This window comes from Gossypium arboreum, chromosome 11 (assembly GCF_025698485.1).
Source record: "Gossypium arboreum isolate Shixiya-1 chromosome 11, ASM2569848v2, whole genome shotgun sequence".
Taxonomy (NCBI): domain Eukaryota; kingdom Viridiplantae; phylum Streptophyta; class Magnoliopsida; order Malvales; family Malvaceae; genus Gossypium; species Gossypium arboreum.
Genome location: NC_069080.1, coordinates 126,173,667 through 126,189,444, shown reverse-complemented (window position 1 = coordinate 126,189,444; position 15,778 = coordinate 126,173,667). Strand labels below are relative to the sequence as shown.

Below are 15,778 nucleotides of genomic sequence, written 5' to 3'. Positions count from 1 at the left end.
CGATCGTATGTTCGGTGTAGCACATATTCCACATACTAAAATTGGTTTCGATTTTTACGTAACAAGGAATTCACAATATTAGTAAGTCTATCAAGTCTATCTTCAATTGTAGAATTACTTAGCTGGTGAACCCTTCTAGGGGGTTCAGGATTAGCTCGAAATTGTTGGGAATTCGCAGCCATTGTGGAGATTAAGTCTCTTGCTTGTTGTGGAGTCATGTTGACTAACGCTCCTCTACTCGCGGCATCTACCATATTCATCTCAATGGGTTTCAAGCCTTCATAAAAGTACTGGAGCAAAGATCGTTCATTATACCGTGTTGTGGGCAACTTGCACACAACTTCTTAAATAGCTCCCAATAGTCGATAAAGTCTCTGCGTCTTTTGCCTTATGCCCACGATTTCTCTTCTTAACTCAAATTACTCGTGATGCGAGAAAAAACACATTAAAGAATAAACGAGATAGATCACCCAAGTTGTAATGGATCTAGGAGGTAAATAAAATAACCATTCCACATTTGAATCTGCTAGGGAAAAAGGGAAAGCGCAATTTAATTTGATCCTCGCCACCCCCGAGGTTTCATATTCAAACAAACCATATGGAATTCTTTTAAATGCTTGTGGGGTTTTCATTTTGTAACCCACGGAAAGTTGGCGATGAGTGAATTAAGCGACTTTAATTCAAAATCAGTATCCATAGTAGGATACGCGATGCATAGTGGTCGTTGTTCGTTTGGCGCTTGACCATTGTCAATTGTCTCGAGCCATGAGTTGAGGTGTTAAATTAGGGTTTTCGTCAACCCTAGTGTTCAGCACTTCTTCGGGAATCGACTTCTTCTTCTTTACTTTCTAACGTTTGAGTAGGGTTTTCGTTAACCCTAGACTCTACTTCGTCGTCGATTCTAATTTACGGCGGTGGATTGCTTTGAGTTCCAACCACCATTGATCGCTTTTTCCTTAGTTTTGTTTCCTTCGATTAGCTTTCGCAGATCTTTTCAATTTCGAGTCGAACGCAAGAGTACCGGAGCAGATCTGGTCATAGAAAACAAAGAAAACAAGATTAGTATGTTGTTTATCCCGAACGGCGCCAAAATTTGATGCGATCGTTGAGAGCACTAAAATATCCTATTCCTGTAAAATAATGAAAAAGAAATAGTAAAGGGAAGTAGGGTCGAATCCTCGGGACCGGATTATACGAATGCTTGTCTCTCGAAATCTCAGGAGAATCGTGCCCAAGAAAACTGCGTTCTGGAAAAAAATAAAAAAAAGCAGAATTTAAGAATTGATTTTGGAAGCGAAAATAAAATAAAAGCAAATTTAAAGTTTCTTGAAATTATGATTACGAAAATAATAAAAATAATAAAGAGAGTTTTAAGTGAAAAGAAATTCTTATGGGAAAGTTCCACCTCGGTTGTCTCATTCCTCCTTGGGCTCAATCCTTGGCTTTTGGATGATCCTTCTCGACTCAAGTAAGCCGTTATAGTGGAAGAGGACGCCTCGACCACCAGCTCCAAAGATTAGATTTACAATTTTAGGAACCGACTCTAGCCAAGAATCTATGCTAGATCAACGCTTCTCAATGGCGAATCCCACGCCATTTTGTCTCTTTGGCTCGCTAACCTCGACGATGAAGTTAACGATCCGACTATGCAGTCCTTCCAAAACATACAAAGCGGCCGCCTTTGCATATGCTGAAAAGCTTACTTAAGGGCCATGGACGAAGCGTCACCCGTAGTCTTGAGAAACGATGAATACTTGGCGAGAAGGCTAAATACGGATTCTAGGCCTCAAGACCCTTTTGGGGAAATATTGACAACTTTTGGCTAGAAAGGTTTTAGTGGTTCATGATAATGGAGGAAAGCAAATAAATAAAAATATGGAAAAAGAAATTTTATTGAAAAGAAATATGAAAGAACAAAAGACTTTTGGGGGAGAGTGTTTACGAAAAAAGATCCTCAAATAGAGTCACTTCACCCCCTATTTATAGTGCTAGGGAGATAGTCTAATTGAACTTAAATTCTAAAAAGATAAATACATTTAATTAAAGATAAACAAAGATAATTAAAATAAAATCCTAAATTTGAATAATCCTAATAATTATCTTAATATTAATTATCCTAATAGAATAAAAGAAAATAGAGTCTTCCAAAATAAAATCTCTTCTATTTGCTTTTAAGTCCTTGTGCCTTCCATGTTCGCACTTTTGACACCATATTTGTCCCACGTTGCATATTGGCCCATTTAATCTCCAAATTGACGCTTTTTCCCTTGAATTTACTTTTCGCCTCCAATTTAGTCCCTAAAAGATAAAAAGACATAAATAGCTCAAATTAGTAGGCTCAAGCTCAAAATAAACACATGATTAATATATAAAAACACGTCATTTTAGAGTGTTATCAATTATCTTCTTTTTTTTTTGATTAATTTTCCTTGTTGATTTAGGCATTTGAAGCCTATAAATACCCACCTTTGGGTAAGGCTAAGGGGATCTCTTGTCTTTTGTTCTTATTGCTACTTTGTTTTCATTTTTAATAAAATTTTCTTCTTTTGTTTTATTTCTACTTTACTTTATTTTATTTTATGTTTTTACATTATCAAAACATGTTAAGCATGATAATCAATATCATGCTTGGCTAATTTTTCTCAAGCCAAGAGCTAGTACGAATCAATTCCTCACGTGAGAATTGAATATTGCTTAAATCCCTTCGGGATACATTTTCATCTTTCTGCTTAGATAGTTTGGCAATCGGCCTTACTAAAATTTTTAAACGTTTTTCAAATAAAAAAGGATCCGTTGGTCTGGAATCGTTTAATTTTACAGTTGGGAGGAAGGATCGGCCTGTGGCATTTCGACTTCCTATGAACACTCTTAGCGGCGGTCCGTTAAGGAAAGACGAGATCGGAAATGATTCTTGATAAGACAACTTCCGAGTTGGGCTTTTCCTGTTTTAAAACTAAGTATTTTAACAGCGATAGACGTGGTTGATTTACTTAAGAATCGACTTTCGAAGATAGACTTGGGAAGATCGGTTACATGAGAGAAAAGTAAGTTACAATGGGTTGGGCCTCGTAGACTGTAACCGACATGAATCCCGGAGCAAAAATCTATTTTCAATGATTGTGGGAATTGATGAAACTAGCTCGAGGCGATTCTTATACTCGTGTTTATTCAACTTAATCTTTCATCTTCTTTATTTTATTGCTTTTATTTTAATACATCTTTCTTTGCACGTTTACTTGTTTATTTTATTTTCTTGTTACTTCTCAAATCACCTTTTTTTTATTTTCCATTTCAGCTCTTAGGTCGAGAACAAGAAATTTAATCAAAAATTCCATTAAACTCCCTGTGGATCGACCCTCTTCCACTATTCTACCTTTTTATTTATTTATTTTATTTTTGAAGAGGTTTATTTTATTTTGATAGGCAAAACGACGCTTGTCAAAATTGGCGCCGTTGCCGGGGAGTTTTATTTTCGGCAATTATTGATTATTTTGTTTGATTTTTATGACCAGGAGAAACCCGGGGACTCTAGTTCAATAAAACCCGAAAATTGAAGCAAGCGCTCGTAGAAATAACGGTCAAACGCTTCAACGAAAGAAGCAGCAAGAGCAAAGAGAACGACAATCCAATCTGGAATCTACTTCTGCGACACCACCACGTGAACTAGAACAAACTCCCAACGAAGGACCACCTCCCAACACCACTACTCCAATAACAAATACCACATTTGAACCGAAGCCAATGGCGAACCAAACCATTAGAGAACTTGCCGCCGCCCCCGGCGTACAACAACCGCTCTGCATTACCTTTCCTCAAGGCACTATCCCTTTTCAACTCAAAACAGGGTTAATTCATCTCCTCCCTACATTCAACGGTCTTCCTAGCGAAAGCCCATATAAACATCTCGCCGAATTCCACATGGTGTGTAGTAGCATGAAGCCGCAAGGAGTCTCGGAAGACCAAATCAAACTAAGGGCATTTCCTTTTTCTTTAGCCGGAATGGCTAAGGAATGGTTATTTTACCTACCGTCTAACTCAATAACCACATGGGCTGAACTATCTCGTGTTTTCCTTGATAGGTATTTTCCAGCGGCAAAGGCGAGCGAGCTTAGGCGAAGCATTTTGGGAATCCATCAAAGGAGCGATGAATCTCTCTACGACTACTGGGAGAGGTTCAAAAAGTTATGTGCAAGTTGCCCGCAGCATGGCCTGTCCGAGGAGACCTTTATTTAGTATCTCTATGAAGGGATGCTTCCAATGGACAAAAAGATGGTGGATGCTGCAAGTGGTGGCGCACTCGTCAATATGACGCCAGAAAATGCGAGAACTCTAATCTCTACTATGGCCACAAACTCGCAACAGTTCGGCTCTTCAAGTGAACCTAGCCGACGGGTTCACGAAGTAAGTACCGTTTCTTTGGAAAATAAAATAGATAAATTGACTGATATTGTCAATTCTCTTGTCACTGAGTAAGATAGGAGCGCGAAGGTTTGTGGAATCGCACGATCTTTGAACCACCCAACCGATTCATGTCCTATGCTACAAGATGAGACAGGCGCCAAGTCAATGCCATAAATAATTTCACAGGACCTCCTCAAAGGCCATACAATCCCTACTGAATGATTTCAATCCGGTTGGAGAGACCATCCAAATATGAGCTATGGAAACAAAAAGCAAAATTACCAACCGAGACCACCTCCCTTTCCAAATCAATCACCACAAAAAACCTCTCTTGAGACCATTGTTGAAAAATTGGCCATTTCACAAGAGAAATTCCAAACCCAAACACAATCTCATCTCCAAGAAATTGACAAACAAATAAGCCAACTAGCCCAAACTGTTGGTCGACTAGAGTCTCAAGGATGATTGCCCTCTCAAACTGAAACAAATCTGAGGGAAAATGTGAGCGCGATTACTTTACGAAGTGGTACCGTAATTTCACCAGAGCCGACAAAAGAGCCTGAGAAAATCAAAAAAGACAAAGAAGACACTTCTTTGAAGAGTCAAGTAGAAAAATCCTCGCCTACCTTAGGTAAAGTCATTCCTAGTCCTTCTTTTTCTACTTACGAGGCTCCTCCTCCCTTCCCAGGAAAGCTTGCAAGGCGTGACAAAAAGGAAGAGGAGAAGCAAATTTTGGATATATTCAAAAAAGTGGAAATCAATATTCCACTCCTTGATGTCATTCGGAAGGTGCCAAAATATGCGAAGTTTTTGAAAGACTTATGCACAAATCAGAGGCGGTTATCTAGCAATGAAAGAGTTAACCTTAACGAGAATGTTTCGGCCGTTTTTCAAAGACACCTACCACCGAAATACAAAGACCAAGGGATGTTTACAATTCCGTGCAAAATAGGAAAAGTCGGAATAAAAAGGGCGATGTGCGATCTAGGCGCATCTATTAATGTCATGCCGCTAAGCGTCTGCAACAAAATTTCAACAGAACCATTAAAAGAGACGCGAGTGACGGTTCGATTAGCTGATCGGTCAGTTATCTACCCCGAAGGGGTACTAGAAAACGTGTTGGTAAAGGTAAACGATCTTATTTTCCCTGCTGATTTTTACATTATTGACATGGAAAATGACCGCAGCAACAACGGATCAGAAATCTTGCTTGGACGCCCTTTCTTGTCAACAGCGCATACAAAAATCGATGTCCTTAACGGCATCTTAACCATGGAATTTGACGGGGAAGTGGTTAAATTCGATGTGTACAAAGCTATGAAGTATCCTGATTCCATCGCAAGTTTAAATTTTGTTGATATTATAGATCCGTTAGCCGATGATTTTATCGAAACTGATTTGTTTTATGATTTTTGTAGGAAATTGGAGGATCTCGATGATGAAAGCGAAATCATTTCAACTCTTTCCTCCATTTCTGATTCTCGATTAATTCCATCTAAACCCCTTCCCTCAATTTTGCAAGCGCCACAACTAGAATTGAAGCAACTTCCATCGCATCTCAAATACGAATTTTCGGGCGATAACCGAACCTTGCCAATTATCATTTCAAGTGAATTATCACGACAGGAAGAGGAAGAATTGATTGCTATTTTGCGCACCTATAAAAAGGCAATTGGATGGACATTAGCTGATATCCAAGGCTTAAGTCCATCCACTTGCATGCATAAAATTAAAACAGAGGAGAACGCGAAACCAACGAGAGAATGCCAGCGATGTTTAAACCCGCCAATGATAGAGGTTGTGAAGGAAGAGATTTAAAAGTGGCTAGATGCTGACATTATCTACCCCATTTCTGATAGCAAGTGGGTAAGTCCGGTCCATGTTGTGCCAAAGAAGACTGGAATTAGGTGGTAGAAAATGCCGAAGGAGAAATGATTCCGAAGAGAGTACAAAATGGTTGGAGAATGTGTATCGATTATAGGAAACTCAAGTCACAAACCCGAAAGGACCATTTTCCTATACCATTTATAGATCAAATGATCGAAAGACTTGCTGGAAAAACACATTACTGTTGTCTTGATAGATTTTCTGGATTTTTTCAGGTTCCGGTGGCACCTGAAGACCAAGAAAAAACAACATTCACTTGCCCTTTCGGAACTTTCGCATATAGAAGAATGCCTTTCGGTCTTTGCAACACTCCGGCCACATTCCAACGATGCATGTTAAGCATTTTCTTCGATCACATCGAGTGAGGAGTAGAGGTATTTATGGATGATTTTACTGTTTACGGTAATTCATTCTCTCAATGCCTTTCTAATTTTTCTTATGTTCTTAATTGATGCATTGAATTTAAATCGGTTTTAAACTACGGGAAATGCCATTTCATGGTAAGTAAAGGATTAGTACTCGGTCATGTGGTTTCGGCCCAAGGAATTGCCGTTGATAAGGGAAAGATTGATGTAATTCGTTCACTTCCATACCCCACTTCGGTGAGGGAAATTCGTAGTTTTCTTGGCCATGCAGGTTTCTACCGACGGTTCATAAAGGACTTCTCTAAGTTGGCGCAACCTCTTTGCCGATTACTACAAAAGGACGTGAATTTTGTTTTTGATCAATCTTGTAAAGATTCGTTCGATGAGCTTAAGGGAAGGCTTATATCCGCACCAGTTGTACAACCACCAAATTGGACTTTACCATTTGAGATTATGTGTGACGCATCTGACCTTAGCGTGGGAGCTGTTCTCGGCCAAAAGAGTAAAGAAGGACCACACGTGATAACCTATGCCTCTAGGACTCTCGACTCGGCTCAACGCAACTACTCGACAACGGAAAAAGAGTTTTTTGCTATCATTTTTGCATTAGAAAAATTTCGTTCTTATTTATTAGGAACTAAAATTTTTGTTTTTTCAGATCATGCAGCGCCGAAATACTTGATGAACAAAAAAGAAGCAAAGCCGAGGTTGATACGATGGATTCTCTTAATGCAGGAGTTCGATCTTGAAATCAAGGATAAAAAGGGAAGCAAAAACTTAGTAGCTGACCACCTAAGCCGTTTGCCTACTTCACCAGTTGAACCTCCCCTACGAGAACAATTTCCAGACGAAACATTGATGGAAGCACACGCATCATTCCCATGGTTCGCCGATTTGGCGAATTTTCTAGCTACGGGTAAATTTCCGAACAATCTATCTCAATCTGAGATCAAACGCATAAAAAGAGAGTCTCGATACTACATTTGGGATGATCCATATTTATGGAAAAATTGCTCGGATCAAATCGTACGACGATGCGTAAGTAACAGCGAGGTAAAATCCATACTTGAGTTTTGTCATTCCTACGCTTGCGGTGGACATTTCGGCCCTAAACGAACTGCACACAAAATTCTTGAGTGCGGATTTTATTGGCCAACCTTGTTTAAAGACACTTACAACTTTTGCAAAGCATGTGACAGGTGCCAAAAAGTCAGAAATCTAAGTCGAAGGAGTGAGATGCCATTAAATCCTATACACATCTGTGAAATTTTCGATGTGTGGGGGCTCGATTATATGGGGCCATTTACCTCATCATTTGGAAATTTATACATTATTTTGGCCGTTGATTACGTTTCGAAATGGGTAGATGCGAAAGCCACCCGAGAAAATGATGCGAAAACCACAACTAATTTTTTATGTGATTTTATTTTCTCAAGATTTGGAACTCCGAGAGCGATCATTTGCGATAGAGGAACACATTTTGTTAACCTAGTCATCGAAGCTTTGATGAAGAAATATGGCGTGACTCAGCGGATAGCAACAGCTTATCATCCGCAAACCAACGGACAAGCAGAGGTTTCAAATCGAGAAATCAAGTCAATCCTAGAGAAGACCGTTAAACCAAACCGGAAAGATTGGAGCTTGAAGTTTGTTGATGCGTTGTGGGCATATCGCACGGCCTACAAAGGACCTATCGGGATGTCACCTTACCGGCTTGTTTTCGGTAAACCTTGCCACTTGCCTGTCAAACTCGAGCATAGGGTATTTTAGGCGGTGAAGGAATGTAATATGGAGATGAACGCTGTTGGTGAAGCACGGAAACTTCATATCCAAGAGCTTGAGGAGATTCGCCGCAACGCTTACGATAGCGCACAAAATTATAAAGAGCGAACAAAAGCATTTCATGACAAGCGCATTTCATTTAAATCCTTTTCCGTTAGGCAGAAAGTTCTCCTATTTAACTCAAAATTAAAAATTTTTGCAGGAAAACTTAAGTCCAAGTGGAGCGGACCATTTACTGTGATCAATGTTTTTCCTCATGGAGTCGTAGAAATTAAGGATAGCTCAGGTGCACGGTTTAAAGTTAATGGACAACGGCTAAAACCTTTCTTCGAGAGCACACCAATCGGACTAATTGAAGAAATCGGGTTGGAAGAGCCAAAAATCTGACAGGAAAATGTCGAGCTTAATGACGTTAAGCAAAGCGCTAAATGGGAGGCAACCCATTTGTTTACTTTTCATCAATTTTAATTTTTTTTTATTTGTCGTTTGTTCAGACCCCTCCAGGCCCTAGAAGAGAACATCACGGAAAAACTCTCCTTCCTTTACCTCAGCCGTGGCCACCGTCGTCATTGATCACGGGGAGTATCCTTTACCTTTCTTTGTTCTTAAATGTACTTTACATTTTTTTTTCCGTATTGGGACAATACGATTAAGTGAGGGGGAGGGTAAAGGATGACATTAATTTCGCCTTGCTTGTCATATTTGTTTGATTATATGTTTGTTTGAATTGATTAGAAGAACAACTCATTTGCCGTTGCTTACAACTCATTTGCCGTTGCTTGCCGCTAAGCATATTAAGATTATTTTAGTTCATAAAGATACTTGAATTCGAGCATGTTTGATAATCGAATAATATGAGTAAGTCCAATTTGACAACCCTTACAATTTGTCTTGATGTTGTTAGTTGAATTTCTCTCCTAGCTTAATTAATTAGCCCATTTTGTGAGAACTTGAGCCTTTAGCATGTATGATTATATTTTTATGCTCTTTTTCTTGCCTGAGAGTGTCAATTTGGACATTGGAATCTAAAACTTGTGGCTTGTATGCATTTTGAGATTACATTGGAATTTGATGCATTAATATGATTTAGGCATTAGGATTCACCCTTTCTTTTCCCTTAATGAACCAAGTTGAAACCTAATCCCGTTTTCTTTGTTTTCACAAGATTTTAAACCCGAGCCTTTTCATTTATTCCTCTCTTCCACCCTTGACAATAGCATAAGTTTAAGGTTGTGAGATCATGTTCCACAAAAAAAACGATAAAAAAAAGGACAAAAAAGCAAAAAAAAACAAAAAAGAAGAAGAAGAAGAAATAATTCGGAAAAAAAAGAAAAAAAAAGAAAAAAGAAAAGAGAGAAAAAAAGTTAAAAAAAATAAAAAAAAGTTTGATGATTTGTTCATTATAGCTACCTCTGCTTAGTTTGCTTATTCTTGTTGCCTATGTTTTCTAAGGTTATGGACATGATATAGTTACTTGCTGGGAAACTCTTGTCTTGATTTTCTTTAGCCTCATTTTAGCCTTATTCCCCACCTTTACCTAAGCCCCATTACACCCTTTATTAAAAGTCCTAATGATTTTTGCATCTCATTTCTTTAAAGTAGTGGAGAATTGATCTTGCCACAAGCCTATGGAAACTCTTATTCAAATTTTGACTTTGGGTGAATTTGATTTCTACACCCGAAACACTTTTAGTGATTTGAGTGCATCTTGGTAAGAATTAAGCTGAGGTTAGAATTTGATTGATAATTGATAGACAATGGTAAGGTTGAATGATTGTTCTTGCTTGCACTTATTCGTTTTGATTCATGTTTTATTCACGTCATTTTTTGTGCACTTGAACTCTCATAACTTTGTTTAAGACTTGCAACGGTCTAGGAGAAAGATGATTAAGCTTTTGTTTAATTTATTTCAAACATACTTGAGGGCAAGAATGAGACAAGTGAGGGGGAATTTGATGTACTCTTATATTTGACACTTTTTGCTTGTTAATTCCTTTGTCTTATGAAATTTTCACTACTTAATTGGTTGTATTTGATTTATTTCTTGTGTAGTGAACCCAATACTAGAAATGGCAACAAAAAGACGTAATCTGCAGTTTTTTTTCTTTTTATACTGTCACGGCTGGAGTCATGGGCACGACGCTTATTCTGTTACGGCTGGAGTCGTGGGCACGACGCTGGGCGCGACGCTGATCTGACGTGGCAAATCAGAAGTCAACACGGGGAATATTCTGGAAACAACTTATCTTGATCTATTGACGTGATTTGAGGGATTTTGGATTTCATTTTCATAATTTTAAAGATATTATCTTTTTTTTTTTAATTAATTTTCCTTGTTGATTTGGGCATTTGAAGCCTATAAATACCCACCTTTGGGTAAGGCTAAGGGGATCTCTTGTCTTTTGTTCTTATTGCTACTTTGTTTTCATTTTTAATAAAATTTTCTTCTTTTGTTTTATTTTTACTTTACTTTATTTTATTTTATGTTTTTACATTATCAAAACATGTTAAGCATGATAATCAATATCATGCTTGGCTAATTTTTCTCAAGCCAAGAGCTAGTACGAATCAATTCCTCACGTAAGAATTGAATATTGCTTAAATCCCTTCGGGATACATTTTCATCTTTCTGCTTAGATAGTTTGGCAATCGGCTTCACTAAAATTTTTAAACGTTTTTCAAATAAAAAAGGATCCGTTGGTCTGGAATCGTTTAATTTTACAGTTGGGAGGAAGGATCGGCCCGTGGCATTTCGACTTCCTATGAACACTCTTAGCGGCGGTCCGCTAAGGAAAGACGAGATCGAAAATGATTCTTGATAAGACAACTTCCGAGTTGGGCTTTTCCTGTTTTAAAATTAAGTATTTTAACGGCGATAGACGTGGTTGATTTACTTAAGAATCGACTTTCGAAGATAGACTTGGGAAGATCGGTTACATGAGAGAAAAGTAAGTTACAATGGGTTGGGCCTCGTAGACTGTAACCGACATGAATCCCGGAGCAAAAATCTATTTTCAATGATCGTGGGAATTGATGAAACTAGCTCGAGGCGATTCTTATACTCGTGTTTATTCAACTTAATCTTTCATCTTCTTTATTTTATTGCTTTTATTTTAATACATCTTTCTTTGCACGTTTACTTGTTTATTTTATTTTCTTGTTATTTCTCAAATCACCTTTTTTTTATTTTCCATTTCAACTCCTAGGTCGAGAACAAAAAATTTAATCAAAAATTCCATTAAACTCCCTGTGGATCGACCCTCTTCCACTATTCTACCTTTTTATTTATTTATTTTATTTTTGAAGAGGTTTATTTTATTTTGATATGCAAAACGACGCTTGTCACCTGTTTCATCCATATTATAGATATCCTTCCAATCAAAAATTTTCAATTTAGCTCTTATTTGAGGTAAAGCATCTTCAATATTCTCTATAACAACTGAACCACGTTTACCAAATCTTCTAGAAAACTTAATCTCATGTCATGCCTTGAACTGTTCTAGCTAACCACTTGAAAAGTTAAATTCAGAATTTGCATCACCATACATTTTCTGGAGAAACTCTTTTGCTTTAGTTTGAACCATTTCTCTAGTCATGTTTACTTTCTCTCGATATTGGAGAAACCACTCATACAATATCTTTTCTAATTCGGGATGTTTGGCTAATTTGTGCATTTTAACATTGTTGTTCTTTATCTCTTTTGACAAATATTCAGATGACCTTGTAAGAGCATTTGATATTGTTGATTGGATTATAGAGAGACCAAATGTATGTTGAACCCACTATTGCATAATTACTTGTTCCTCGAAATCCTGGACAGAATTATGCCCAAAAAAACCTACGTACCTAGAAAAAATAAAAAAAAGAATTAAAAGTTTTTATTTAATTGAAAGTGCAGAAATTAAAATTAAAATAGTAGAGATAAATAAAGTTGATAAAAATTTTCTTATAGAGAAATTTCAGTCTCCGGTTGTCTCGATCCGCCTTAGATTCAATCACCGGCTTTTAGGTGATCCTTCTTAAACAGAATAAGCCAGTTATAGTGGAAGAGGATGCCTATGGCCACCAGCTTCAAGAATTTAGACTTATGATTTAGAGGAACCTAACTCTAGCCAACAATTGCTTCTGTGGGACCATATTATGCTAGATCATCATTTTTCAATGGCGAATGCCATGTCATTTTGTCTCTTGGGCTCGCCAACCTCTAACGTAGTAAGCTAATGAACCAATTGTGCAACCTTCTCAAAATATACAAAGCGGTCGTTCCTTGCACACGTTGAAAAAATCACATTTTAAGGGACATGGACGAAAGCGTCAACCCCGTAATGCGGAGAAACGATGAATACTGTCGAGAAGGCTAAGTACGGATTCTAAGCCTCATAAACCCTTTTTGGGGAATTTTGACAACCTTCGGCTAGATAAATTTAGTGGCTCATGTTTTTTGGGGAAAAAGAAATAAATATAATGGAAATGGAATTTTTATTGAAAAAATATGAAAAGAACAAAAAGCTAAACTTTTTGGAGGAAAGAGTGTTTACAGAAAAGATGAGTAAAATTTGTGTCACTCCATCCCCTATTTATAGTACTAGGAAACCTATTCTATTCCTAATTAAACTCTAAAAGATAAATAAAGATAAATAAAACATAAATAAGGATAAATAAAGATAAATGCTAAAATTAAATCTAAATAATAATTCTTTATAATTATCCTAATATAATTGAATTAAAATAGAGTCTTATGCTATAAAATCTCTTCTTTTACATTTTTGCTCCAAAATCTTCCACACTTTGCATTTTTGGCACTACTTCTCTCCTACTTTGCATGCTGGCCCAATTTATCTTCAAATTCATGCTTTTTGCCCCCAAATTTCCTTTTGCCTTCAATTTAGTCCCTACAAGATAAAAAACCATAAATAGTTCAAATTAGTAGGATCATACTCAAAATAAATATGTAATTAATGCATAAAAATATGTTATTCTAGAGTATTATCAATAACTCAAATAGGCACTTTATCTGAACCATCTCCATTGCAACAAACCACAACAATAAGTCTTTCATTGTCTTTTTTTTTTTGTCCTTCTATTTGCTTTGTAGGCAATGAATTATCTGCTTGCAAATGATAAAATAAGTCTGTTTCATCCATTTTATAGATATCCTTCCAATCAACAATTTTCAATTTAGCTCTTATTTGAGGTAAAGCATCTTTAATATTCTCCATAACAACTGAATCACTTTTACCAAATCTTCTAGAAAACTTAATCTCATGTCTTGCCTTGAACTGTTCTAGCTAACTACTTGAAAAGTTAAATTCAGAATTTGCATCACCATACATTTTCTGGAGAAACTCTTTTGCTTTAATTTGAATCATTTCTCCAGTTAGGTTTACTTTCTCTTGATATTGGAGAAACCACTCATACAATACCTTCTCTAATTCGGGATATTTGGCTGATTTGTGCCTTTTAACATTGTTGTTCTTTATCTCTTATGACAATATTCAGATGACCTTGTAAGAGCATTTTTATACTCACATAATGTTTTTCTCATCTCATCTGTCAATGTAGACTTTTTACACCTTCCAAATTGGAAGCCATGTAGGAAAAGATTATATGAATTACAATATTTTGATAAGTACATGTGTTTATTTATAATAAAATTTTAATCTATCCGATAAATATATATTTATTGGATTTTGAAACCATTAACTCTTTTTTCTATTTGGTTACATGAACCCGTTAATTAATTCTCTCTTTTTTTGTTACATGAACCAATTAACTTTGATTCATTGCACCTACATGCATATTGAATTTTGATAAATAAATAAAAAACCCGCATAAAGTATGAAATATTCTCTAAAAAATTAATAAAATATTTATTTATCAATAAACTAATAACCTCAATAAAATAATAATTTTTTATCCCAAAAATATTATTTTATAGAGATTTTACTGTAGAAAATCAAAAGAATCCCAAGAATAGTAGAATGATATCATTTAGCCCAATACAACAAAAAAAAAAATCCAGACTCTATGCCATGATCATCGATACTATACTAATCATTCCAGTCCACAGTCAACAAATCGTCTTAATTCCTTAACCAGAAGTAAATGCAATAAAAAGAAACTAGAAAACCAGTATCGGTAACTTTCTAACAAGCAACCATATGTAAGACTAATTGGCATTTAAAAGAACTGTTTACTGATAATCCAATCATCTCTCATCTTTGAAACAAACAAACAAAAAAGAATAATCTCTCATCAAATTTGGCGGAACACCTATACGTTTTCCTCAACATCATCTTTTTCTGCTTTGCTATGATCAAATCTAGGACGTATGGTGTTTTTCTTAGCTTCAGAGTGGAGGATACTCGTCATGGTTTCATAAGTCATCTATATAAAGATTTGTGCTGAAAGAAGATCTAAACTTTCATAGGCAATAAGGAGCTTCCAAGATGAAATGGAATTTCGGCCACTGAAGAATCGAAGGTTTCAATAATTTTTTTCTCTGGAAACTAGGCTTCTTCTAAATGGTGCTTGGACGAGCTGGTCAACATCATCAATCAGCACGACTTTGTTCTACGTTCAACAGTGTTCCTGTTTTTATCTTTAATCACATTGATAGTTAAAATAAATTTACATACAATTAAGCCCTTATTGTTAATTAAAATAATCAATTCAGCCTCTCCATTAATAATTTTTATTTTAACACATTAATCGTTAAAATAAATTAACGTACTAATTAGATGATCATAACATATCCAAGCTTCTCACTTAGCCTAATATTTTCCCCATAAAACTTATAAATATTATAAAAATATGAAATCTAAGTTTATAAGTAAAAATATCATAAAAGTGTTTATAATATATTTCAAATTACATTTTAATTCTTTATTTAAAAATAAGTAATATATTAAATTTATGCCCTTAAATACTTATTTTTATGTATTTATATATGACATAAAATTAAAGTGGAAGAATGATTTCGATTGGCCATGTTCCCCCAATGCAGCTATAAGCTTTTGTGTTTAATGTACGATGGGTGGGTGGGTAACTTTCTACCAAACAACCAAATGTACACATAGTGGACTAAAAGACTCGTAAATTATATAAATAGGGCGTATTTAATAAATAAAAATAATGTGATAAATATAATATAATATGGCGTAATTAAAAAATAAAATTATGTGACAGAAATTGTATCCATGAAAACAGAATTTAATAACGGCAGTTTATGTTATGTTGTAAAGCTGCGAATTTCCGTCAATCAATCCGTTCACTGGAAAAATACGCAATGCTAATCAAAAAGAAAATGCTTATCCCCGTCAACCGATTGTTGATATTATATT

At 36.0% G+C, this 15,778-nt stretch overlaps 2 protein-coding genes across 2 annotated transcripts; both read left to right on the top strand.

Annotated features, from left to right (window-relative positions):
• The first annotated feature begins 4,269 nt into the window (after positions 1 to 4,269).
• On the top strand, positions 4,270 to 6,219 carry LOC128283956 (uncharacterized). Its single transcript, XM_053021384.1, has 2 exons — positions 4,270 to 4,469; positions 4,896 to 6,219. Exons 1-2 carry the CDS (start codon positions 4,270 to 4,272, stop codon positions 6,217 to 6,219), a joined length of 1,524 nt encoding a protein of 507 aa, XP_052877344.1.
• Positions 6,220 to 8,441: 2,222 nt separating this feature from the next.
• On the top strand, positions 8,442 to 8,822 carry LOC108472292 (uncharacterized). Its single transcript, XM_017773792.1, has one exon. The coding sequence runs from the start codon at positions 8,442 to 8,444 to the stop codon at positions 8,820 to 8,822; it is 381 nt and encodes a 126-aa protein (XP_017629281.1).
• Positions 8,823 to 15,778: the final 6,956 nt, after the last annotated feature.

Excerpts from the sequence above, each read along its gene's own strand:
- LOC128283956 (XM_053021384.1), top strand. The coding sequence starts at position 4,270 with ATGGTGGATGCTGCAAGTGGTGGCGCACTCGTCAATATGACGCCAGAA. Across the intron at positions 4,470-4,895 it reads GTCAATTCTCTTGTCACTGA|GGAAAATGTGAGCGCGATTA; the intron begins GTAAGATAGGAG and ends AACAAATCTGAG.
- LOC108472292 (XM_017773792.1), top strand. The coding sequence starts at position 8,442 with ATGGAGATGAACGCTGTTGGTGAAGCACGGAAACTTCATATCCAAGAG.